The sequence below is a fragment of the Gekko japonicus genome, unplaced genomic scaffold (genome assembly GCF_001447785.1).
Source record: "Gekko japonicus isolate JY-2015 unplaced genomic scaffold, Gekko_japonicus_V1.1 scaffold66, whole genome shotgun sequence".
Classification (NCBI taxonomy): domain Eukaryota; kingdom Metazoa; phylum Chordata; class Lepidosauria; order Squamata; family Gekkonidae; genus Gekko; species Gekko japonicus.
This window is the reverse complement of record NW_015163605.1, coordinates 1555652-1582022: the sequence shown is the minus strand read 5'-3', so window position 1 is coordinate 1582022 and position 26371 is coordinate 1555652. Positions and strand designations below refer to the sequence as shown.

The 26371-nt window shown below is 38.9% G+C and overlaps 1 protein-coding gene across 1 annotated transcript in view; it reads right to left on the bottom strand.

The window, feature by feature from the left end:
* Nucleotides 1-338: 338 nt before the first annotated feature.
* Nucleotides 339-26371, bottom strand: part of TLK1 (tousled like kinase 1) — a 36672-nt gene continuing 10639 nt past the window's right edge. Inside the window, 18 exon segments of the mRNA XM_015407278.1 lie at nt 339-2153; nt 5570-5677; nt 5871-5951; nt 5954-5984; nt 7281-7416; nt 8557-8726; nt 9025-9114; nt 9199-9290; nt 10187-10268; nt 11486-11583; nt 14581-14647; nt 15627-15815; nt 16471-16607; nt 17461-17571; nt 17911-18003; nt 19519-19608; nt 20587-20673; nt 22982-23028. Coding sequence (XP_015262764.1) covers nt 1977-2153; nt 5570-5677; nt 5871-5951; nt 5954-5984; nt 7281-7416; nt 8557-8726; nt 9025-9114; nt 9199-9290; nt 10187-10268; nt 11486-11583; nt 14581-14647; nt 15627-15815; nt 16471-16607; nt 17461-17571; nt 17911-18003; nt 19519-19608; nt 20587-20673; nt 22982-23028 — 1886 coding nt within the window. The 3' untranslated portion in view covers nt 339-1976.

Below are 26371 nucleotides of genomic sequence, written 5' to 3'. Positions count from 1 at the left end.
CCTGGCATCTCCAGTTAAGAGGACCAGGTAGAGGATGATGTGAAAGACCTTTGCCTATGACCCTGGAGAGCCACTGCTAGTCTGAGTAAACAATACTGATGGACCAATGGTCTGATTCATGATAAGGCAGAGTCATATGTCCATGTTTCCAAGCTTCCTTCCCAAATTCTATAGTCTAATGTTGGAATTACATTTTCTGATAAATGTAGATAGCTAGGATGATAATAAATGGCTTCACACTGATGAACTTTTAGGAACATCTTCCTTCATACCCCAGAGTAATTATATGAAAACTACTAAAAAAGTCCAACTGTCATTATTTTATTACTGTTTTGGCTACATTCTCTACAATTTCAGCAGCATCTTAAAGAGACAGTTAATGTAATCCTTATGTACAACAAAAACAAAATGGCTTGCAACGTCAGAAACAAGAGCCACAGTTTAACTGTACAATATTAAATGGAAAAAAAAAACCTGTGGTAATACAGCCTCCCTTTCTGCAACATGGACAAAATTACGTACAGGAATTCAGCATTATGAATGTGACAGTAAAAGGAATCTTGTGGGGGGGGGGAGATACTGCATTCTGAAAAAAGGTTTCTACCATACAAGGCAGTTAGAAAATGTTTCACATTTTTAAAATATCTGTACAAGCCACAAGAAACATCTCTTTAGAAGAACATCTTCCCACCTTGTAGACAGAACTTCCAGAAACTAAGAATAACCATAAACAACTTCTACATCTAGTATCAACGTGCTCCAGCACTCAAGAGCTCAGGAAACTGACTTGAACTGTACTTTATAGTTCCAACACAGATCGGTTTTACATGCCTTGATTGTTAATGAATTATCTACTTTCAGTCTCTCTAGGACGTACAGTTGACTTGCACCTTAAGGAGGTCATTGGATTTTCTGTTTTGCAAAAGCAAAAGCAACATCATTTAGCAGCAATTAAAAGCGCCTTCAAGGAGACTTTAAAAAAAATACAATATCCAATTAGAAAAAGCCATACTTTTAAACATTTGTACAGGAATAAGGTTGCTGAAATTTTTGAACTGAAAATATGACATCTGTACAACAATTTACAATAGAGTTAGAAGGGAATTTGTCATAATCCTGCATAGAAACACTGAACATTACCTGCTTGCTTTTGGTTACGTACATAGCCTTTGTAAATCCCTCCTCAAAAGCCTGGGTAGCAGTTAGCAGTTCACAACACTGCTAAGTATTGCAATGCCATTTAAATAATTGAACTAGGTTCCAAGCTAGTTTCTGCTACCTCACTGAACAGCCATTTTTTTTCCTCCCACCCCCTTTGGAAATACAGTCATCCAACCAACAGTTTTTAAAGCATTCCTTCCCCACCCCACCCCCAAACAAATTAAAATCAAAATACTAAATCACTGCTATCCAAAGAAATTAACATACACAGCTGTGGCACTCTTCTGTAACTTTGGTTTTTTGGTGTGTTTTGTTTTTGAAACAATGGACTTCTTGGGAAGAAAGATTCTGTTGTCTAGCTGTTGTGTCGAGGCACCAAGTTGTACTTCTGTGCTCTGTTTCGTTTCTCCTTTATTTAAATAATGAAACTACCCTCCTTATTAGAACTCTCCAGTATCAACCAAATGTGTTTTAAAGTATTAAAAAGATTATTTACAGTGTTCCCCCTCCTCCCGAGTTCAACATACACCTTTATCTTCAGTCTTAAAATGCAGTACGTCTGCTGGGAGGCAGCAGCTAAAGTCAGGCCTTCCATGTTTTCAAATGAAAGTCAGAAGGGGACGTTTATTTCACAGACCATGATCCAGAGTCCCATCACATGAAATGACTTCATGCAGAACTGCCACAGTATGGAAACACCATCGTTAAACTTGTCCTGCTGTGTAAGAACACTAATCGGGTGTTTCTGAACAGAAGTCCACTCTGGCAAACTGCAAAGGGTATCACACGGCAAAAGCCTTCTGTGCGAAGAAGTTTCAGTAGGGAATAATGCTCGATATAGGTGGTGTAGGAGAGGCTGCCAGTCCAGTCATATGCAGGTTTCCTGAAGAATTTGATCTTCTCATGTGTGGGAGAAGGTAAGCGTCATTAGCCAGCTGATGGACATCAAACCGGTCCTCTTTACGGTACGCCAAGCAACGCCTGATAAAGGCCTGCGGGGAAAGGAACAGAGGTCAGTATACCCTTTCCACAGGGAATGAGTTCTGCTTTATGATTCACCTCTCTGGTAGAAATAATTGTATAAGACTCCCAAAATAAAAATATTCAAGTGGTTCACTGGATCCTGCTATGGATACACACTCGAGCGCTGGGCAGTCTTATACCCTGGGTGGTACAGCACCGTGATCAACAGCTGGAAATCCCTGGTTCAAATTTTAACTCAGAGCTGAACTTGCGGGATGTTGTTAGGCTATTCTCAGCTACAGCTCTTCCCCCAATCCATTTCGCTCAAACGTACAGGATTCTTAGTACTGTGAATATTTATAAAGCACTTTGACAATTTAGCATTTATAGAGCACTTACCATTCTGCAGTACTTACAGGCTACATTACTTTCAACACCACAGTTAGAAACAAGCATTTATTGGCCCAGCAATTCATTATTAGTGTAACTTCATGACCATGTAATTTAATGGCACATTTTTTTGGCGCAGATTTCGTATTTTCTTGGTTCGGCATACCGTTTACACTACATCCAAGGAGGACTAGTATTATATACTCTGAACTGGCAACGGCCCCAATTTTTTGCCGTTAGAATAAATTACGTGAACTTAAAATTAACATAATAAATGCCGACTTCAATATTTGGAATGCAACCAATTTGGAATTTTGTCAAGAATTGAGAAAGCAAACCACTGGAATGGGCAAAGGGGAGTGATACGACACCCAGAGGAAACGGAATGAGAATCTTGAGCAGCACGGATTTTTAATCCAAGCCCAGAAGTGAGGCGCAAGCCCAGCCTTGCCAAGCGCACAGAACCTGCTTACCTTGGGTGGAGACTGAACAGAAAATCTCCACTGCTACTTTTAAATCACCGTACTGTGAGAGCACTAACTAATGAATGCTTCAATAGTGGTGGAAAGTACCGTCAAGTCACAGCTGACTTATGGTGACCCCCGTGGGGTTTTCAAGGCAAGAGATGTTCGGAGGTGTTTTGCCAGCGTCTGCCTCTGGGTCATGACCCTGGACTTCCTTGATCTCCCATCCAAATACTAGCCAGGGCTGACCTTGCTTAACGTCTGTGATCAGACTAGCATGGGCTATCCAGGTCGGAGTGCGCTTCAGTAGTAGGCAACCTGAAAATGTAGCCTGTCTTGCTGATCAGAAAGGAGTGGGGCTAGGCCCTTTGTTCATTATCTATGCAAATTCCACCTTTCTTTCTTAGTCCTCTTCCAGATTAAGATATCTGAGTAGATGCTTAAACAAGTGAGGGACTGCAAGCAACAGCACAGTGGTCTACAGTCTTTCCCCCCCCCCCACCCATATGCTATTTCCATGAGCAGCTCACAATGAATGACAGGGTTGGATCTTATGCATAAAATTGAGTTTTTCTATCCCCGCCCCCCTTTCTGCTGTAGCCACTATGTTCTCCAAAATCCTGCTTCGGGGGGGATCCTCAGTGGACCCTCAGAAACAGGGGGCCTGCAGCATACTGGGGAATAAAAATGGGAAATTTTGCATGAGCAGAATACACAGGATTCAGGATTACGTTTTCATGAGAACAAGTTATTAGATGGCATAAAGAGACAGTGCAGATGTAACCAACAGGCTCTTTTAATTGTGGTGAAGAGATTGGGAGTGAACCATGTGCTCCCCCCAAATATTTCCACCTCTGGAGAGAATATTTCCTCTTGCAGAACGAGACTAGTTCAGCACTGCACACGCACACACTACATATAACTCTGACCATGGCACACTTCTAAACATAGATATAAGGCCTGATTTAAACCCAAGATAAGAAGGAGCCTTGGTTACTACTAACTGCTGTTAAGGCTCAGAAGGGCAAGGGCAGGAAGAATTCGCTCCCAATCCCGTCTCCCATCGATCCACTGTGGTTACAAAACAAGCCCCTTCATTACGTCTACACCGGTCCACAGCTGCAATCATCCCTTCTAAGCAGTATGCATTAAAAATGGGTGACATCAGTGGAAACATAATGGTACATTAGAAACAGATTTAAATCACTTTTAGGATGCTGTACAGAGGAAAGCACTAAAATGATGAAATAAAGGGTGTATCCTTTTTTCTTTTTTTTAAAGCCCTACTGGAACGTAGAGATGTGAAATTTCTGGAAATTTTGAAGCCACAGAAAAACAACATATGAGGAGGGGAACAGAAATTTTGTGGAAAAACAAAACATGTGATATATTTACTTTCCCATCAAACTTAAACTTAGTCAGCATATAAAATTGTACTATTTGGTATATTTAGAGAATTTAGAAGTAGAAATATCTTCATTTTCTGTAATATACCCAATACTTGAAAGAGTTTTTACAAACTGCACGGTGGTTTTTGCCATTTGAGTTGAAGACAGAAAATAGAAGGAAGTATATTATTTTGATGGAAACTCACAGAGTCACAACAGGCAGGACTGTCAGCATGCCTGGATATTAAGCTAAACTCTATAACACTGAAAACACTAAACTCTTTGATAATGTACTATCATTAAACACATAATAGTACATTAACTCTTGCCAAAATTATTTACATTTAAATAAAAAATCTTGAAAATACTGTAGATACGGCTACAAGAGTTTGTTTCCCCCCAGCACTCATCAAAATTTCTGTTTTCCTATTTGAAAAAAACAAATCTGAGGAACTCCTCAATTTTCTACATTTGGAATGAGTGAAAAATGTTATAAGTTTCTTATTCAAAAAGAGAAAATATTCCCTAGAAATATTTTTCAGTGCTCCCCCAAATTCTGCAATCTTTCCATTGCAAAAACTGAAAAAATATTCAGACTTTTTCATGCTATACATTTTTAGTGTGAAAAACCTTGCCTGAAGCAGCATTTTACCCATTGTAAAAGGAAATATTTCACAGGAGTTGCTTTCCAGTGCTTCCCCAAATTTTTCAGTTTTTTCACTGGAAAAATTTGAAAAACAAAGCCTCAAGGGGAAAATGCATTCCACCCCACCCCCGGGCCCTCACATCTCCACTAGAATATCAAAGAACCTGGAACTGGTGGGTGAGATGCTCCAATATGGCACATTGTATCTCAAAATATTTTCACAGGTAAATAGTTACCTCTAATTAGTTTCCTACGAGAACAGTACTTCAAAATGCAAATAAAAGAAACTGCAAATTTCCCCAGGAATTTTGAACTACAAAAATTGGAAACATTTACTTTTAATATTTATTTTTAATTTGTTTTGTACTTAAAGGTAACTTGTCAATAATTAATTCCTAATGTTGTTATAAGCTTGTTTATATTTTGTGCTCAGGACTATCTCTTTTTTTATAGATATATATGGGAGTTCCTTGACTTTTACCCTTAAAAAGCAATACATCAAGAGGTAGTTACAATGGGTTCCACCAGAATGTATAGCTTGAGTTCACAAACATTACCTTGGCTTCATTGCTCACAACAGGCTTCACTGGGAATTGTACTTCAGTGGCTTTTAGTATTGTATTTTCCTGAAGGATATCTTGTTGGGATTGGTTATGGCCAAATGGCTGGAGGAAAACAAAACAAAGCATCTGTATTTCATGACACAAACAGTAGCAATACCCCAAATCAGTGGACTATTTCCTTACGCTCAAATCATACTATTTAAAAAAAAAATGTTCCGAAATGCTGGGAAACATAAGCAAAAGCTGACCTGCTATATTCACTCAACAAAGGAATTTTCTAAGAGTTTGTTTTTACCTTTCGGCCATATAGACACTGGAAAAAGATCACACCAACTGACCACACATCCACCTTGTTAGAAATCTTTGGTGGCTCTTTTTTCCTACAACAAAACACTCTGGAGGCAAATACCTACAAAAAGACAAGAAATAAAATACAAGTCACTATAAAGAGGCACCCTAACAAAATTCCTTCTCCTGTAGTAGACAGATAGATGTCTTTGACGGGGGTTGAGTGCAGGCATAACTACAAGGAAACTGCACAGAAGTCGAACATACATTTCCATTTCAAACATATTGTTGCAAAGAACGAACAAAATCAGCGTAGCTGGTGGAATTGGGAGAAAACACCAAGACTATAGCCTGGATTCTAAGAACTGTTCCTCATGAGGGCAGAGTATTATGGACCTGGGGCAAGAGGGGAGATGGGAAGTGGCAAAGGGAGAACACCACAATGAAGTAAACTATGGCCACAACTTTATTGATTACAGCCACTGGAGCATTGGTGAGCCACAGGGCAGGGATCCACACATTGGACAACCAGCCAGCTGTCTGATGGCAACCCTCACAATCCCACCTGCTGAGTGAAACTCCATAGGATGGCTGATCTTTGGATCCCACATGGGTGCAAGCCACTGCTTGGTTCCTGCCACCTGGGAATGAAGCTGGATGACAACCCCTGAGCAAGGCACACCCCTGATGTCTCCCACCCCAAGACCCCTTAAGGGGATCCCCAAAGTGGGGTGGGAGACAGACACTGCCCCCCCCCCCGCAAATGGATCTGGCCCCATGCACAAACCACCCACCATAAAGTTGTGATGAAAATGTACAGCTCGCGCAACGAAAAAAGCACACCTGAATACCCACAAATGAAAGGAGGAAGGATGGGGAAGCCAAGACAATTGACTTTGGGCTCCGTGGCAGGGCTTGGCTAAAAGGAGGCCAGTAGGACCAGACAGAGAACACGTTCCCACTGGTCTGCCTGAGCAGTCACCGCGTTCCAAGTGCTGCCCATCATTGTCGCTGGAGCCAATGCTTCAGAAGTCTGCCTAGAAGGTCCAGCATGGCAGGCTGCTGTGGTGATGGGGAGAGGCACCTCCAGTTCCATGCGTCCCGGTCCCTGCCTGCGCCATACTGTGCCCACTCCCCTCCGCTAAGTCCAGGAGCCTTACTCCTCAATGACACACAAATGGCTAAATAAATCAGTGGAAATCAGCAGAAAGAGGCCCTGTCCAGACTTGCATGAGTTTTTCTACAGAGTAAAGCTCATGCAAAAGTGTGCAAGTGGGAGGACAGGAGAATTTTTGTAAATTCCCCTTTTTGCTAAAAATAAGAACAAATGCTTTTCATCCATTACAACAGTTGGCAAGCATATACAAGTAGTTTTCATACAAGAATCAATTTGTAAAAGGCAACATAGTAAACTTACCAGTAAGTGCCAGCCCCTTGGGAAGTTAAGTCCATTCCATCCACACCATAGCTATCATCATCCATTATTTTGGACAGGCCAAAGTCTGTGATTTTTATTTCTCCACATGCTGTTCCATCTACCAAAAGAATGTTTCCTACCCAGAAGAAGAGAGCTCATCAAAAAGGCAAATCCAGCCCAACAATGGTAAACAGTCTTTACACTTCACTTAGAAGAGGACGATTTAACAGAAGTTCAAATGTCATCCAGTGAGAGAAGGTAGCTATAACATACTTCGTATCTGCAAATTCCAAAAGTTGTCTACCATGTAGTTAGTGACTTACATCTTTACTGCACAGATGCTCCAAATCATTATTGATTTATTTTAATATTGCAACAATGCCATTCTTTTTACCCTGGCTAAAAACTAGTTTCTGAAACAGTTTTGGTAGCTCTTTCATTCTGAACCAGAGTGAAGAAATAGCCTATATAAGAACAACAGCATCAAAAATTCTACAGCATTTCTGCATCTCAAACAGCAAAACTGATCAATGAACAGTTTCTGGTGTGAAGTAGATGAATCATGCACTTGGTATTTTGGGCTCATTGTCCAGTGCACAGCAGAAAGGAATAAACATTTTATTAATAGAAATCTGTTCACATGTCAAATGCTCCAGATGATTTGGGGCATACTTTGGTAGTGAACTGGAGCCCACAGTCAAAGATGACTAAACTTTTTAATCCTACTTTAAGCCCCCCCCCCCTTTAAAAATATTTTTATAGCTATTGTTTCACTGGCTTGGCACACAAGAAAATCTACCGCAGTTGAATGTGTCAAGAAATATGGAAGACATCAAGGCAGTAAATAAATTTAGAAACAAACGAAAAACACCTTAAATAAAACAGAGTACATAAGAAGTAAACAGAAAGGAGTATAAATGAATCTTCAAAGAGAAAATGGAAGAATTTATTTATGAGGACATAAAAGGAGAGAGTGGTAAGTGAAAAGACTGATTAAACTAAGTAATCCCAAAACATTTATTTGCAATTACATGGGGAAGGGATTAGCAGGAAAGGAGACCCTTTCCTCCCCTAAATGGATATTAAACAACCCTTCCTGTGTTAAAACAACCCACAGTATAAAGGAAAATCAAAACAATGTGACATCCAATGGATTTGACAAAAGGGGGAAGAGAGGGAGCAGAGGCTGCTGCCTCATTGGTGATAATGGAGAGCATTTTTCAGAGATGCTATACAATGCCTAGTGTTACAATGTTTTCCAGTAGTTCTAATTTACCTGGTTTAAGATCATAGTGTATTATAGGTGGCTTAATCTCATTGAGATACCGCAGTGCATTTACTATTTGCATTACAATGGACCTTGCTTCTTTCTCTGACATTAATTTATGTTGCTTGAGATAGAAATCCAGGTCATTGCCTTCACAATATTCTAATACTGTACAAAACCTAAAGGAGAGAAGGGGGAGAAAAACAGAAGTTAGGCAAAAAAACACAGGCCATCTAATTATACAAGGGAAATTTGAACATTCATCTTCATACAATATTCTTTTCAATGCAGGTATTCACTGTTACAAAAGCAAAGTCTTTTGAAAAACCTAAACAATATAGAACTCCCTGCATTCAGAAAATCTGAATTATACAACATATTGGGCAGTAAGGCTAAACACCACAAATGTAAGTTATACTCTTTCCTGAAGTTATTTTGACTCCTCTTCAACAAAAATACTTCATTTTGTATACTTACGTATCTGTATCCAAGGAGAAGTAGTCATAGAGTTTTACTATCCTTGGATGATCCAGCTCTTTGTGTATTCTATACTCTCTGCAAGCATGCCTGAAAGAGAGAGAACTAACCATGAACCCCACAAAAATACTGTTTTCACTTACCACAATAACAAAAAGGTGTTTAAAAACGTACTTATGGTAGTTTTCCTTCTTCTCATCCCTCCAGCTTTTGTTGAGCTGGTGTATCTTCACAGCAGCATATCTTTGTTCATAGAGATCAAAAGCCTAGAATACACATTGGGTGAGAGTAGTAATTATAGACTGTTAATTGTTCTTAAATGGTTAAAAACATGCCTCATGCGATAAATTCATTACAGCTGTCTTTTTTATATAGAAGGCATACTTCATACCCTTATGAGCAAAACTTAAATAGTACTTTATAGCTTGAGAGATACAGCATACAATACACAACTTTACAATCCAGTAGTAAAAAAAAAAATCTTATGTAACCTTTCAGGTGCTTTTTGGCAGCCTTTGTACTATACATAAGTCATTTCAGCAAACTCAGGAGAGCTTGTCTGCCTAATCATGCAAAGTTATATTGTTTCTGCTTACTTCAGTGGCCAGTACCATACAGCATTGCCATCTGCTTTATAAGCTATTTTGACACACCCCCTACTCACGACTGTGCATAATGAAATGGAAGCAGTTGTTGAACTCCCATACTTTTGCCCCACTCCTCTCTCCGCATAAAAATGTAACAACAAGGAACATCTTGGGAAGCTGGTGCTCAAGGTGGACTAGCTCAAGCCCACTCCACGTGCGTATATGTACACACACAATTATATAATTAGAGTTCTCAAAGGAATTATAATAAATGAACCATATGAATGTTAGCTGACCAATTAAATCTGTTTACGAATGATCACACAATAGTCATAAAGATAAAGCAGTTTTTAAATAATCATGTGCACTGTATCAGAAGACACATCCACCAGTTTGGAGTTTTGCTTTACTGCTGTTAATTTGTAGTTAAGAACTTTTATTTTTGCATTTTAAGTTGATAGCGTTATTTTAAATTGATGATATTAACCACTGAATACTCTATGGAGCCATACTGGAAGTCTACAAAGTTTAATTTCAAATGAAAATTTAAAAATTAATCCAAAAAGAGACATTACCTTATATACTTCACTAAAGCCACCTCGACCAAGTAAATGAAGTAACAAATACCGCTCATTTAACGTAGGGTGATCCTTGAACCTTAAAAAAAAAAGAAGAAAGCAGTAGTTCTGATCACTGAGAAATAACACTACCCGATTTTCACAATGTGATGAAAGATACTTGAGTAGTAATGGTATTTTTCAGGTACAATTACTAACTTCTTACTTAGAAGGAAACCAAAAGCTTATTTGAAAACGAACTTGGAAGGAAATATCAGGCCAGCACGTTCCCTCCTCCCACTTGCATAGGGTGACTCCTTTGCTCCCAATTCAAGCACGTGGCCATTCTGACACGCATGGCAAGTGACAAACCATAGCTCCCCAGCTGACAGTTTGCTGGAGACTAGCACACAAAGAGAGGAAAGAGGTGTGCAAGCCCAAGGCTGCTGATAGGCTCATTCAGGTCATCCCAAGCCCTTGTTTGGTGTTGCATCTGAACCCAGCCAGTGTAATATTATATACAAGTGTCATTGAGATAAAAATCAGACACATGTAAATGCTACTGAAATAAGTGTGGGACATAAGCACTTCTTTGTTGTTCCATGCTCAACTTTCCTTGCATGCTATCTAGAGCCACCATCTGACAGTATACATGCACACAGATAGCCCTTCTACAGGAAGATACAACTGAGCCAATCAACAAAAGGGGGATTACATTCAGTTCCACAGGTCTCATCTGATCAATATTAAGCTTTTTAAAAATATGTATTAAGGCATCATGTATGCAACCCACATTAAATTAAGACTGTTGAATTGTGAACTCTTATATATTTTTAAGCACACACATGTTATACATATGCTATACAGTAAACCAAGGTACAGCCCATTATAAATTTAAATAAATGAACTGAGGTAATACACATATATATGCAAACTTAATTCCATGTAAAACACGGGATTTATTAAATATAAAACAGCTGTTGTTTGGTTTACCATTCCAAATCCACTAGAGTAATTTCTTAATGTTGAAAGGCCTTCTTTATATTAGCACCACTGATCCTGCTTATATTTTAAGATAAAGGCACTGTAATGCATTTTAAAACATTTTAATTATTCTGGAATCTCCAGCAGTAATGTAAAGTAAAATTATATTAGCCTACTTTAAGGTAAACATATATACATAAAACTAAAGAGGTTATGACAGCTATGGTAAGCTGTGGTTTTTTTTCCATACTGCATGCATCCTGAAGGTCACAACGAAGTATGAAAGAATACATCTATACATATGCGTGCAAGATTAGAATCCTGGTGTCATACTGTGAATTGTCTTCATTGTTTATTCTTTTGAGCTCTCGTATGTGAAGATTTCTAACTCTTTCCAAACGTTCAAGTTCTGCTTGTATTTCAGCTTCCTCCTGCAAGTAAGAGAAAAAAATCAACTATGAAAGCTCAGTTTATGTTCGTTTCCACTCAACTTCTGCAAAGAGTGTTTAACTGATGCCTCAACAGCAGTGACAATGACAGCACATCTGAGAAATGGAACCATTTGTGAGATATATGCACCTAATTCAAGAAATATTACATTCCACATCTTCCCTGTATATATACTGCAGGAACTAAAAAGGCAGCTGATTTCATGCTTAAACTAAGTAAAATATTCCTTGGGAAGTGCTTTGACAGCACAGTGCCTATGACAGCTCTAGCTGTAGTATTAGTTTGTACACACTTCAGAGGTAGAACCACAGAAAAGCATAATTATTCATGATAGCCTAAGCTATGTATTTAATATACCATATGGCTGAAGCATATTTCTCTTAGCATGTAACAAAAACGTTATTAGCTCAGCGAAGCAAATAAAAATGAAAACAGAATGGCCAATATATGCCCCTGTGTATATATTTATATACATCACTACAAAGAAGACTACATTATATATATGTACACACACAATGTATAGTTCCTTAGCAATGACCAGATGAATAACTAATCAAAAACCCGCATTAGCTTGATGGTTCTACATACGTATTCAACATGGCAAGCTAACAGAAATGAACTCTTAATGCTTTACTTTTAATGTTTTAACTGATTTATACAGTAGCTCTATAACAGATTCTAACTTTTCCATCATGAATTCCACAGGAATAGCCTTGTTAGTCTGTTACAGAACACACACTCTCGTGTACTTTCATGGCCTGGAGCTCACTTCATCAGACAAGAGAGGAAAAACTGTTAGAGGTACAGTCTGACATTGCTACACAAAGCTCAAATGTATACAAGATGAACAGAGTGACCATTTACAACAGCCATAATAGATGATAAGTCTTCCAACACTTTTGGGCTAATTTGATACCTGTTCTGTGAAAGGAAACCACTGTCCATCCCAACTGAGGCCTAACAGCAGAGTCCAATGTAAAATTTCTGAACTAGGATTCCTAAGTAAGAATATTTTTACTTAGCTTGCTTAGGAATTTTAATTCAGCAATTTCACACTACTGTCTTCTTTTGAAGTACTTTTGTTGAAAAACTGTGACTTTCAGGTTAGGACACCCTCTTGCTGAACAACTAGTGGCTATTTTCCTTTCCTTTCACTCACAGTTTCAGGGATCTAATCCAAAGGGATCTGATCCTATCTTTCGCATTCAGTCATTGTCTCTAAGAGAGCTGAATGAGCATAAAACGAGAGACTGTTGGCAATCATTCTTTCCTGAAGAATATTCCACTACAGGAACATAATGCACTGCTTTACAACTACAATCTTCAGTGCTCAAGGGAGCAGTAGTATGGAATAACTGGTAAATTGAGCTTGCCTTATTCATGCAATAAAAATTACCTTTACTAATTAAAAAAAAAGTGTCAGAGCATTATGTACATAGTTTAGTTATGTGTTTCTCATTTACAAAGTACTCAAATTTTATAATGTAATTGAAAACACTGCAGAATACAGTGTTAACACTACTGCACAGAGTAAATGCCTCTCCCATGAATGTTGATATAGAATTATGGTTTAAAATGCCACATAAAAGTTTGATTACTCTCCACTGCATAACACGATGCAAAATGATTCAGATGAACTTTCCACAGGAGATGCCAGAAGCACTATGTGAATATCCTACGGTTATACAATACTACCCCTATACACTCTGCATGGTCAAAGACTACATTTTTGCCTTTTTGGTTAGGTGACTGTGATGGATTTGTAGTATGTGCATGGTATACTCTAGACCAATAGCTCACCACATGGTAAAACAGTTTCTGGATTGTACCATTAATACAAGAAGTGTGGAGCAGCATTAATGCTATTCAGGGTAGAGCACTCATTCTCACTCAGAGAAAAACAGGTAAGAGATGTCTCCCAGTAAGCCTCCTGTGACTCTGTAACTGCAGTCTGAAGTGACACAGCCCAGAACAGGTTTGTCATTCAATAAACTGTTTGGCTCCTGAATTTAAGTGATCTGATGGATGTATATTTTTCTGGGTTTTTTTTAGAATGTCAGGAGATTTCAAGCCTCCCTAGACAGATGCTGCTATCAAGACTCAGTTTTGGCGGCCAGTCTCTTCCCTTTCATTTTAGCTCCGTTGACCATCTCATCTCTGCCACTCATGCCCATGTAAGGGCCCATACAAATGTGCTTTCAGGCCACAGAAGAACAAAGGCTAAGAACAGGCAGAGAGTGGGAAACACTGTCTGATCGTATTATAAGTCATCTGAGAAACAATGGCAAGCCCAGAACATACAGAGCCGCTAAGGCTTTTAGACTATTAATCAAGGTGCATCTTGCTGCAAAGGCTCATCATCGTCTGGAACAAAGGCTATCCTTTTCGCTTACTAATAATCATCACTAGTATTCCTCAACAACAAGGCTGTAGCATAACAGAATGTCTCAGGAGGGTGTTTTTATAACGATAACAGGACTGCAGTCTATTAAACTGTTAATGGTTCTTCACTGTCTATTTTTGTAATCCCATTTTTTGCATATTCCTGACGCTTTCTTTGCTTTGTTTCTAATTTTTATAATCCTAGTCCTATTGCACTGTTGGATGTCTCATGCCATTTGATGACACTGTTATGCACTGTGTAATCCGCCTTCAGTACCTGCTAATATCCAGCTCAGACATCACCATTCTATACAGCACTCTGTTTTTTATTTAACATTTTATAAATATTTTCTTTTTTATAAATACATATACTGCATAATACAAACCAACCTAATTATAACAAAACAGAACCATATATACCATAATGACCAATTACACAAAATAATCCTATTCAAAAATTATCAGAATAAAGCATCAAACCAAATCTATAGAAACAAAGCAACAACATACATCGCAGTTTTCTCTTGTGACTATAACTTTTAAAAACGTTAATGTGACTGGGTAAATAGAAAACACAATTTGGAACAAAAACATACCTTTTTGAGATGTCCTAATCTAAGCTTGAAAATTTCTTCTTGTTCATGATACTCTGCTAACGTTAGCCTGTAAAAGTTGGTATAAATAAACTATTTCAATTAAGTTGCAAAACTAGTTTATATCTATATGACTTGTAGAAAACACGTTACTAATCATCAGAATGCCAATCTTTCTGGATAGCCAAGATCCTGGAGCAAAATGTACCAAATACTGAAGATTATTTTGATAGTTCTTGATAGGCACCTCCCCTAAACAGTGGCAGGGACAAATAAAGGAACACAAGCCCTATTTTTCTTGTTGCCATTGGACTAAAATACAACTAATGTTTCATATAAAATAAGGTTCTAGCATTTAAAGTTTCCAGTGTTCACAACAGTAAGAGATATATTGGGTCTTGGAATATTAATGGAAAATAAGCATTAAGTATAGAGCAAAGTGTTGGCCATATTTTATAACAGGAAGAAGAACAACATTTTTTTAAAAATCAACCAGTAGAAGATACAGTTATGATTTCAATGGTAACTCAAAATAAATCCTCCTGTGACCCTTAGATGAAAAAGTGCACAGTGACTTTTGTTGTATAGCTATACTACTAGACAAATTTTTAAAAATCGACCATTGAAACATGTACTGATGCTGGTACAGGCCTGCTTAATTCAAAGTCTGGGTTTAGTAAGTACAGATTTGATATGTAACTTTTGGGTTTTGGGAAGATCTGTATGTCTTACTAACTTCAGAGTGCAACAAAAACTAATGTATTATAAAATAATCCATGATGCATGTTCCCCCAAACTCTTTCTGAGCTCCCTGGGATGAGCTAAACATTTAACAAGATAGTTGGAGCAGGAGCAAACCTATATTCCCCAATCCACAACATTAGAGACAGGGGAGAAAGAGATTCCATCCCATTCATTCCCTTTGTATGGTTATTTAGATTCTCTCATATAAATTAATAGCTACACATTGATTATTCTAATACATCATCATCATGACAAGCATTTTGACTGTTAACCTATAAAGACGGGACAAACTTGTCCAAACTTACAGTTGTGGTAAATTGGGTCTAACAAATGGATCGTTTTCTGCTCCGTTGACTGCTTTGTTTTTCCTCTGTTTAGACTCTGAATTGGCAGAGGGGGCCTGTGAATTATTTGTCGGTGGAGGTTTTCGCTTCGCCAAAAGTTTCCTTTGCCTTTCAATATCTTCCCTTTGTTGATTCACCCATTCCTGTTGCCTGCAAACCGAGAACATCACGTGTAAAATATTCTTCTGTAAGTTGATCAACATGACATATTCAAGTCAGGCATTCAAAGACACACATTATTCCCCTCACTCCCACCCCACTCCTCAGATAGCAGAATGTCTCTCCAGCCTCTTCCCCCTTCTCCCTGCCTTTGCAGAGAAACCTAGTCGTGGCAGCTGTTTTCCTCTGGTGACTGCTCTCCCTTCCACTTTATGCTAGCAGAACCCCACTAGTCACCTAGGTTTGTTCTTCCTTGCCGCTCCAATATGAACGCCTGAAGAAGTCACTACATTGCAGTTATACAGCCTGCAAGCTCTTTACAGAGCAACAGCCCAGAGGCCATAGTTTGAGAATCCATGATTCAGACTGAAACTTTTTTCCATCTGTAGAGAGCTTGTTTAGTATGTCTCCTAGTTTTTTAAAAAGGCTTTATGAGAATCATTCATCTGCTTGCATTCAAAGTTACCAAACTTAAGCAATTCATCATTCTCCACTGATTAAGAAAAGCTCCGTACTGTATTCTGAAGTTTCAAAGAGCACAGGTATGAAAAACTAATCCTAAGGCTTGCCATTTTAACTAATTTAAACCCCCGCTGCAGGGACCGGTAATTACTATCAATTTTAAAAAACCATAACATTGACTAACTTCACAAGATTCTGAAATGCAAAGCCATCTGTCCACTGTTCAGTAAACGAAGCACCATGTCGAACAGTTGTAAAATGCCCGAGGCGTAATCTGTCTTGCATACTCTTCTCTCTGCTTGACAGTTTTTCTTGTGTGCTCTAAAAACCCAAAATATTATTAGTTAGGGGGAAAGCCTTTTCAAGAGCCTAAGCATGCTTAGTGGATAGCTCTTACTTACTGGCTGTGCGGGACCCAGAGCTCTTTATTTAAACTCTCTCATCCCTGGAATCAGCACTCCCCACCACCACCATTTAGCGCATCAGCTGAGATTGCAAGTACTGCTCAAATATCACAGCCACCTATTCGTTAGTGTCTTACGACATCGACAGTGACAAGCGACACAGCTGAAAGCTGTAACTCCTTAAATTCTTTATGAAAGCCTCCTGCTTCTAAGACACTTTATGCTGTGTACAGTTTTGGTTGCTCTCAGGAGGAAAAGGGGCAGCAAATTGTATGCTTACCCTAGAAACTCTCCCAGCTTTTAAAAATACACTTTTCAATTAAGCACATTCTGCAATGTATTATAACACTAAAATACCCTTCAAAGGAAAGGTTGAGAAACTAGGATAGGCTCTCGCGCGCTAGCACTGGAATGTAATTGCAGGGCTCACTCCTGCATTTAAATACTGCACAAAGAAAGCTGTCCTAGGGTCCATTCACATAGTGTCACAACAGCATAGGAGCCTCCTTTCCATGGCTGCATTCCAGGAAGGAGGCAACAGTACAGAACAGACCCACCCAACTGGCCCTGCCCATATGACTGCAGCCTGCATATATTACTGTAGCATTATTGCAGTGCAGAGAATCCAAAGATAGTGGATTGAGCAATAACATTCAAAGCTGTCCCAGAAGGCTCTTTTCCCACTTGGTGTGATCCAATAAGTAAGTTTTAGTGTCTGCCTTTGCAGCTAAATATAATCCAAACATTCTTTCACCGTAAATGCAACTTACCTTTTCAATCAGAAGTTTCTTGCTCATTGAAATGCATTTGTTTAACCTTTCTTTGTATTTTTCAAGTAGCTTTTGTTGTTCATCTATTTGTCGTCGTAGATCACAGTTAGCCTAAGAATTAAAGAAAACTAATCAGTGTATACACCAAACAAATTCCATACACAAATGCGAACGAGAACATTTACCCTCACATGATTCTAAAAGCATTAGATCTGTCCACAAAGGAAAAATTATTAGCCTAGAGAAGAAAAAAGGACTTCAGCATACAAGGTGAAAAAAATAATTTGGAAGATACAAGGTAAGAGAAAAATCATGCACACTGTATGCCATGCATAATCTTGGCATCTTCAGACAAATGGAGTAACAAAAGACTTATTTGCCATCCTAATTGGCTCCATGCCTTCATAAATTTGATACCCAATATCTTAATCTTACCATCATCATACTTACCCTGAGCAAATCATCTATACGACCTTCCTTCTTTTCCAAGTCTTGATTTTTATTACTTTCAAGTGCGGTTAATTTCAGCATTGTGAGATCAGTCTACATAAAAAATGGTGGGAAATGCAAACAAATTTAGCAAACACAACGTGGTTAGTTCCATCATAAGGTGTCCTTGTAATTTGTCAAATGGCCTGTTTGCATGTTATAAAGACCAACTGTCCCCTAAGTAAAGCACACAAGAGGCAGCTCCCAGCTCTTCCCTTCCTTGGATGGAGGAAGTGACCACAATACAGAACTCTTAGCTGTAACAAAGGATTGTGCTGCAGTGGCTGCAAGTATGGCTCAAGAGAGCGCTGGGACTAGACCACTGCATTAGGGCCCAGGACTTACGAGCCTTTCAACTTATGAGCTACACATTCTGAAAATAACAACATGAAAACAGAAAGGCAGTGAAGAATGATTCATACGGCTATCTCCCCCTTCTATGGCCCAAGGGTAGTAACAGCAGTGAATCTCTCTTTGTGTTTGAATTTCCACCCACCACTTTCCTTTGATTTGAGAGCCTCTCAGGTTCAAAGGGAAGCAGACGCAGGGGAGGCACCAACAAACAACAATTCTTCTTTAAGTAACCTGATTGGAGACTTTGGTCACTAGCCTGCCTGGAATCAACTGAGGAACCAAGCTAAGGACCCATTAACTGCTCAGCAGCAAGAAAGCCCATTCAAGGTCTAACTTGGAAACTATCAAAAATTAGACAGTAAGAGGACTGTACTGATCAGAAGATCCAGGATAAGATTTTCACTAACCTCAAATATCTGCAAATCCTGAAACAAGTATTGTTACTTTAACTATAATCAGGGTTCTGTGCATCTGTGAAAGTACTTTTTTAAAAAAAAATCACAGAACATGGTAGTGGGCATAGAACTCAGCTACAAATTTGCACCTTCCCTTTTTTAAAAAAAGTAGTCAGATTTCTATTCTTACATTTGGAAAATATGCTTGAAAGAATGCAGACAATGCCTAGAAATGTGGCTAAGTACATTTCAGTTATTAGGGGAAGGACTTCAGTGTTCTTGCCTCTCCAATGGGAAGTAGAGCTAGAACAGATTATGGGAAAACGGCAGAATTCTGTGAAGTAAGAATATGCAAATTTGCTACATTTGCCTGTGTTATACTGATAACACAACTCAACTTTTCTAGGCATATAGTTTTAATTTTCTTCTTTTTAGTACTGTAGAGTATACACAGCTCTGATTATAAATGATCTGTATCCTCCCATTTCTTCCATTGCTTGAGCTGAAGATTTCACTTTCAGCTTCAACTTTTAAGATCATGACAACTGAAAATCCCAAAGCACTTGGTTTGAAGTTTCTGTCAACATTTCTTTTTTAAAAAGATCACATGGGTAACCTACGTTAGAAGTAGTTATAATAAGATGCAAGCCATTGTTTCGTCTCTTGCTATTTGTTTTAACAATCCTTCAATACAACAGATACTTCAGCTTTAAGCACCTGCCACCCTTTCTAAGCACTACTTCCAAACCTAAAAGGGAAGGGGGAGAAGAATAAAGAATCCCATGTATTTTTCGCACCGAATACAGAACTAAGTGTTTACCTGAGTAATTTTAAATGACATCTGCTTTGGTTGGGTAACAAGGTGGTCCCCAAAAGATAGTGCAGTAGGAGAAGGAGTATTCTGCCGAACCTAAAACAGGCAGATAAGAAACAGTATTTGAATTTTCACTGGACAACTCTGAAGACAATAAGGTTAAAGACAAATTTATGAAACTGCTCTAAATAAGAAAAAGAGTCTGTTCAGAGTCTGGCTCTTCTAACATCCTTGTGCCTCCTCATGAGTAAAGGAGGCCACCTCTCTACTGGATACAACGAGAACCAGCAATTGGAAACCAAATTGTTCTTCACTCTACAGTATTAAGGCTACATATTAAAGACACTGCACTATCTTTCTTGTTGATTTCAATAAAATGAGAATTTTGCTTGTTAAGCAAGGGCAACTCTGGCTGCAGTGACTTTCTTCTATACTGGTATCATTCCATGTCAGTGACGATCTGCCACTATGAGTTTCTACTACCACAAAGAGTGCTACATACAAGATGTTATGGAAGCCTTTGTGGGAAATTGTTAAATGATGGTTTCAGCTTCAAAGTATTTTTCCATACAAAGGCACTCTCACAAAGATGACAACAAGTTACAGCTATGGGAAATTAAGAACTAGGTTACTATTCTGAAGCATTTTTGAGAGTGTCTCTATGCTAAACTGGTAAAGCAGTTTCAATAAGAAACATGGAGTTAACTACTGGACTACAGTCAATTTTTTTAAAATACGCAATAATCTGGTAATAATTTCTAACATTTTCCGCTTGTCGTTAACTGTTTCTTTTTTTAGTATTACCTTCAAATAACATTCCCCCACAAGATTTCTGGCTATCGACCTGCTCAAAGATAAAAATGGAACACCCCTGAAGCAATGCCCTGAACTGGAGTTTTCTGTGCAAGCACATTCCCAGCACTTACAGACAGAAAAACAGATGTATAACTGACTCTTATTTTGTTGTGACACACAGCCATCGAAACACCCATAACTTCTGGAAAGTTAGCTTTGAAGAGCAGAGGAATTTTCTACTGAATGGCAACAATGAAGACCTCAGCAGATCAAACTTACGGAAGAAGGGGCGGAATGTGAGTTTTGAGGAGAACGGATTGCAGGAGGCATTCCTCTTACTGGGCTTGACCCATTTCCACCTTGGTACTAGAAAGAAAAAGAGCAATTCCAATAAGAATTAATTTTTATTTAACAATAATATGTTTCAGTACATATAAGGTAATAGCAAGTCAGCTGAATTATATACATTAAACAACCTGTATGAGGGAATTGACCTTCTACTCGCTGATAAGCAAACCCAGCTGCAGTAAGGCTTCTGCATGCATTTCTCAGCATTTTTCTGTAATACAGGAAATGCACCAGTTACCGTGCATTTAAAAGCCACTGCCAGAACTGAACTCTACTGTTTCGTTAAGTTCTGTGTAATTCAGTTGTAGCAGCTGCCTATCATTTATACACATAAAACCTAGGGGGGGGGGCGCCTCCAATCCAAATTGGGGAGCCTTCTGGCTACTGTTGGGGGTATGTACACGTTCTTTCATAGGCTTCCCAGTCTCTCACTTAGTATGCCTTAAACAATACATAGCCTGAAAAATCAAGACATTTTTTTCTGCAGTCTAACTGCCCTATGGATACTATCTGGTTACAACAGTATACATTGGAGGGGGTACATAAATAACTAGATTGAAATGTACATGCTAATTTCTTTCAAAATCTCCCACCACACTGCTTCAAATTCTGCCTTTCTATACTCACTAGTCATAGCCATAAAATGTTTGCACTCAAAATCTGGGAAAGGTCCTGGAAAGCAGCTTCATCTGCTCCTTAATGAGAGGACTGAACTGGGAGCATGGGAAGTGTTCCAGAGAATGACAAAAAGCAACTTCCCCCCAGAACAACTCTCTTTCAAAGACACCTGTGTGTATCACACCAACTTGCATTGCTCCTTAACATATCCCCGTCAGCTACACAGACCATCAGGGACCAATGAAACATTGTTTGCAAGGAATGAGAAGTGCTGATACAGTGGCGCTAGGTCCAGGATACAGGAAGACAACAGGAAAAGCTCAAGCTCCCTATCCTTCCCGAACACCCCATTTTGGTGAAACCTGAATAGGGGCATGATTTCCATTCACTCAAATGAATGCAACTTATGCACAGTCCCTTCTTTCTCCACTGGTCATCCTCAGAATGACTGAGGATGCTTGGTTCAATGCACTAAATCCTATACGTCTCAGGCTACATGAACATATTAAGCTGCCTGTTATCGATTCAGACTTCTGGTCTATCAAGGTCAGTACTGTCTATGATGACTGGTAGAGGCTCTCCAAAGTTTCAGGTACAGGCCATCACCTACTACCTGATCCTTTTAACCTGAGATGCCATAGTCTGAACCTGGGACCTTTTGTATGCAAAGCAGAGGCCCTTCCACTGAGCCACAGTCCCTACACCCTTCACGCTGGGTCTCTTGAACACATGCAAAGATGGTTTAAGGTATCAGAAGGACCTGGTAAAGTGGTAAAAGAAAGGTTATCTTACTTCTAGTATGTGAATAAAAGGAAGTAGACCCCAAAGCTAATTTTGAGAACCCAACTGCAATCAGGGTTATCAAGACATGCTTGCTAGAGGATACAAGCAGGGGGATAGTTCTGTGACAGGGCATGTGGCTCCCCCCAGTCTGATACAAATCACTAACCCATGGCTCTAGATTGGCAGCCAACTCAGCCCAAAGACTGAGAATCTGTAGTTCACGCTATACACACAGCTATATGGAACACTCATTCTGTAATTTCCTCAAGAATTAAGTAGCGATAGACATTTTCTACACACTGAGATAGGGGGCTGGGGAGTCCTGTGGTTGCTGTACAACAAGGGCCCCAAATGTGGTGTCTCTGGGCACTATGGTTCCTGCTGGCATCTTTTCTGGTGCCCGTCAAGTGTTCTTAGGAAGTGAGCAGGACCAAGAAAGCCTCTGATTGGTGGTGCAGATTTTTTTAACAAAAATTGCTATGGGAGCAGTTACTACCACAGCACAAAGATCTTCATCGTGTGACTGAAGGTAAGCTGTGGCAGCCATTCTATGGCGGAACTGGACTCCTGTGGCAGGCATTTTGCAGCTGTGCCCACCACACCGGGTCAGAATTCCTGAAGGCTAAAAAAGGTTGGGGTCCCCTGCTTTACAGCACATACCTACACAGTTACTCTGATCTAAACCCAACAGATTTAGACTAGAGTAACTCTACACAGACCTGTATTAAGTCCCTTACTCTTATGTCAACACCATACACAAGCCCTCTAATTTGTTATGTAACAGCTCCCAGAAAATATTGCTGCTGGGTTATTAATATGATGTTAAAGCAGATAACTGAGAACATTAGTATGCATCTATCAAAATAAACCATTAACATAGGAACAGAGAAATACCGTAATTGTTTAGAGTATATCAGAAACTTACTTCAAAATAGTCACTAATTTTGTGACCACGTCCCCCAATGCTTTTCCCTGAAGCAAACACAAAAAATGATTTTTAAAAATGAAAAATGAGACACAAGAATATATAATACACATCATAGTTATCCATACTGTCATGTCTTACTTAAAATTTAGCTTCTAAAGGGTTCTTTGCAATTACAATCAAATCTCCCTAAATATATTCATTTAAAGAATGGAAGTTTGTGTTTTCAAAAATGATCATAACTGGGCACTTGATACCATTGCAACCTGAATTAATATTACTTGATTTATGGAATGCCCCCCCTATACCCAAATGTAGCCAAGACCTTATTTCGACTCTGCTTATAGCTGCTAAGGTGGTTATTGCGAGTAGCTGGAAATCCACCAACAAACTTCTTCTCTCCTCTTGGCGTTTAAAAATTTGGGACTTTTACATCATGGACAAACTCTCTGATGCAGTGGCTTCCTCCACTAATAGTTCATGTTCAAAATCTACTCTATGCACGAAATGGTCTCCTTTTTTAGAATATGTTTTTAACAACGACACTTCTAAATTTGCTGTTCCTTCCCAGTATGTTGCAGTGTTTCATTACATGTAATTTCGTGTTGGGCATATTTATATCAAATCCTATGGTTGTTTACCGTTTCATAGTATAACATTTGATTAATGTCTCTTGTTTAAATGTTGGTTTTTATAATAATAAAAAAATGTCATTTAAAAAAATAAAAAAAAAAGAGATCATATAATTACTCTATATTTATATCAAGGTCCCAATCCAGCAATAGTTAGCGGCGACCAAAGCCCACTGAATGTAATATATGGAGTCATGACTAACTCTAGAATGATTAATTTTAGAAGAGCAGTTGTGTTGCAAACAACATCTTTTATGGCAACGTAAAGACTAGTGTGGCATAAGATTTCATAGGCATAGGCAAGATTTCATAGTCTATAAACTATGGGGTTGTATTAAGAACTCTACTTTATTTCCATAACAAAACAAGGCTGATTACTCACACTAGACTCAGAAAATAAGATTGTATCAACAGTTTGGTGACTGTGGGAAAAGTACAGAAACTAAATGGATTGATTATTTATTGGGCAGACTTCCAAGACACAATAAATGGATTTGTTGTATCTGATTATTGTTCTGATCTGCTTGATCCCAAAAGCTCAGGACAAGAGTTAGTATAACCTGAAGAACAGCCTAGAAGATAACATCATGCCAAAATGCTGCAAGATTAAAATTCAAAACAACCAACAGCCACCGTAAGCAAACCCAAATAAATGTGTCTTACAGCTCCTCCAGGCAACAAAGACTTTATTAGAACTTGAAAAAACTACCACAAAAATCTTTTGAAGGAGCAAACAAGCCAGGAAAATATTTGGCATGGCAACTGAAACGGAGGAAAGAAAGAAACAATATAACTAAGATTGTAGAAGATGGAAAAGAGATAATGAGTGCTAATGGAAACAAGAGAGCATTTTTTAAATATTATGCAAAACTTTTTGCAAAAAAGATGTGGACAAGAGTAAATTAAAAGAATATTTGGAGAAAGTGAATATAGAAAAAATTACAGAAAAATATAAAGAAACATTAAACAGTGTTATTACCAGAGAAGAAATTGATAAAGCGATACAAGAGGCAAAGTTGGGGAAAGCTCCAGGACCGAATGGATTTACAGTAACATTTTATAAGAAAATAAAGGAGGAGCTAACCCCAATTTTTGAACTCTTAATGAATGATATTAGAGAGACTAAAAAGATTCCAGAAACATGGAGAGAAGCTACAATCTCACTTATACCTAAAGAAACACAGGATTTAACAAATGTTAAGAACTACAGACCGATTTCCTTGCTGAATAATGACTATAACTGTTTGCGAAAATAATTTCGGAGAGAGTCAAAAAATATTTACAAGAAACAATAGAAGAAGAACAAACAGGCTTTTTACCCAAAAGACAAATAAAAGATAATTTAAGGATGGTGATTGATGCAATTGAATACTATGAACAACATCCAGAGAAAAAGGTTGGTTTCTTCTTTGTTGATGCCGAGAAAGCGTTTGACAATCTGAAACTGGGACCAAATGTTGGTGACAAATGATTGAAGCAATTTATAGAGACCAGAAGGCGGCGTTGGTAATCAACGCAGAAACGACGGAATTTTTTAAAGTGCAGAAAGGAACGAGACAAGGATGCCCTTTATCTCCGTTATTATTTATATGGATTTTAGAAGTAATGTTGAAACAGATTAAAGAAGATAACGAGATATCGGGCTTGAATAATAAAGGCTTTTCCAATAAATATTCTCTAAGCATGGTTTTCTGTTTGGTAAAGACACACACCCACATCTTCTTGCCCCTCCCCCGCTCGCTTTTCTTGCCGTTCCCAGGGGGTAGCTTTCTTTTTAAATACTCGTATTCGCTTTAACCCGACTTACTGCGGTGCTCATCTCCATTTCAAAGCCGAAGAGCCAGCGCTGTCCGAAGATGTTTCCGTGGTCATGTGGCCGGCATGACCAGGGCTCTAGTGGGGGGGGGGCTCTCAGGTACGGAGCTCCGGAAGAGAACCTCTAGGGGGCGGGGCGGTCACGTGGTGAAGCCCCGCCCCCTTCTTTACCCCGCCCTCTGCTTCGATCCTCATTCCGTTTGGGAATGAGGATGAAGCAGGAGGGTAAGTAGCCGGGCCTTCTGACACACTTCCGGTGATGTCAGGGGGTGTGGCCTTCTGTCACTTCCGGTGATGTCAGGGGGCGTGGCATATGCAAATAAGTTATGCTAATGAGTTATGCTAATGAGCTCCGGCAGCTCTTTTTCTACAACAAGACCCCTGGTTATTAGTGGTTTTCTTTCCTTTCTCCCTAGTTGTAGTTACCCCTTCCCAATTTTTCATTGTAGTTTGTAGTCTATTAAAAATGCACGCACACAAAAATCCCCTCCGGGGGGCCAAAAAAGAAAAAGAAAAAAGAAATCAGTCCCTGACAAAAGGGTGAAGTAGCCGAATTTTTTTTTAAAAAATCTAGTTCTAAGGGTGAACATCTTCATGGAATGTTGTTTAATAATTCCAACGTAAAAACATTTCTAATAAAATGTTTCTATTATATTTGTTATCATGTGGACAGCTCTTCAGCTATCTAAAAAAAGGAAATAAACATGAAGAGGCAAGAGCGATGACAGCAGCAAAGGGGTCATCATCAATACATCCCCTATTCATTCCTTGTGGATGTCAATAAGCCCAGTATGCAGTGCCTATTAAAGGACCATGCTGAAAATAGGCACACAGGTCTACTCCCTCTGAGATGGCATGAAGAGCCTGGAGAGTTTCAGTTTTCACTTGATTTCATTAAGTGAAATGTTCCCTCTTCCTGGTCACTTGACCACAGTTTTAATAC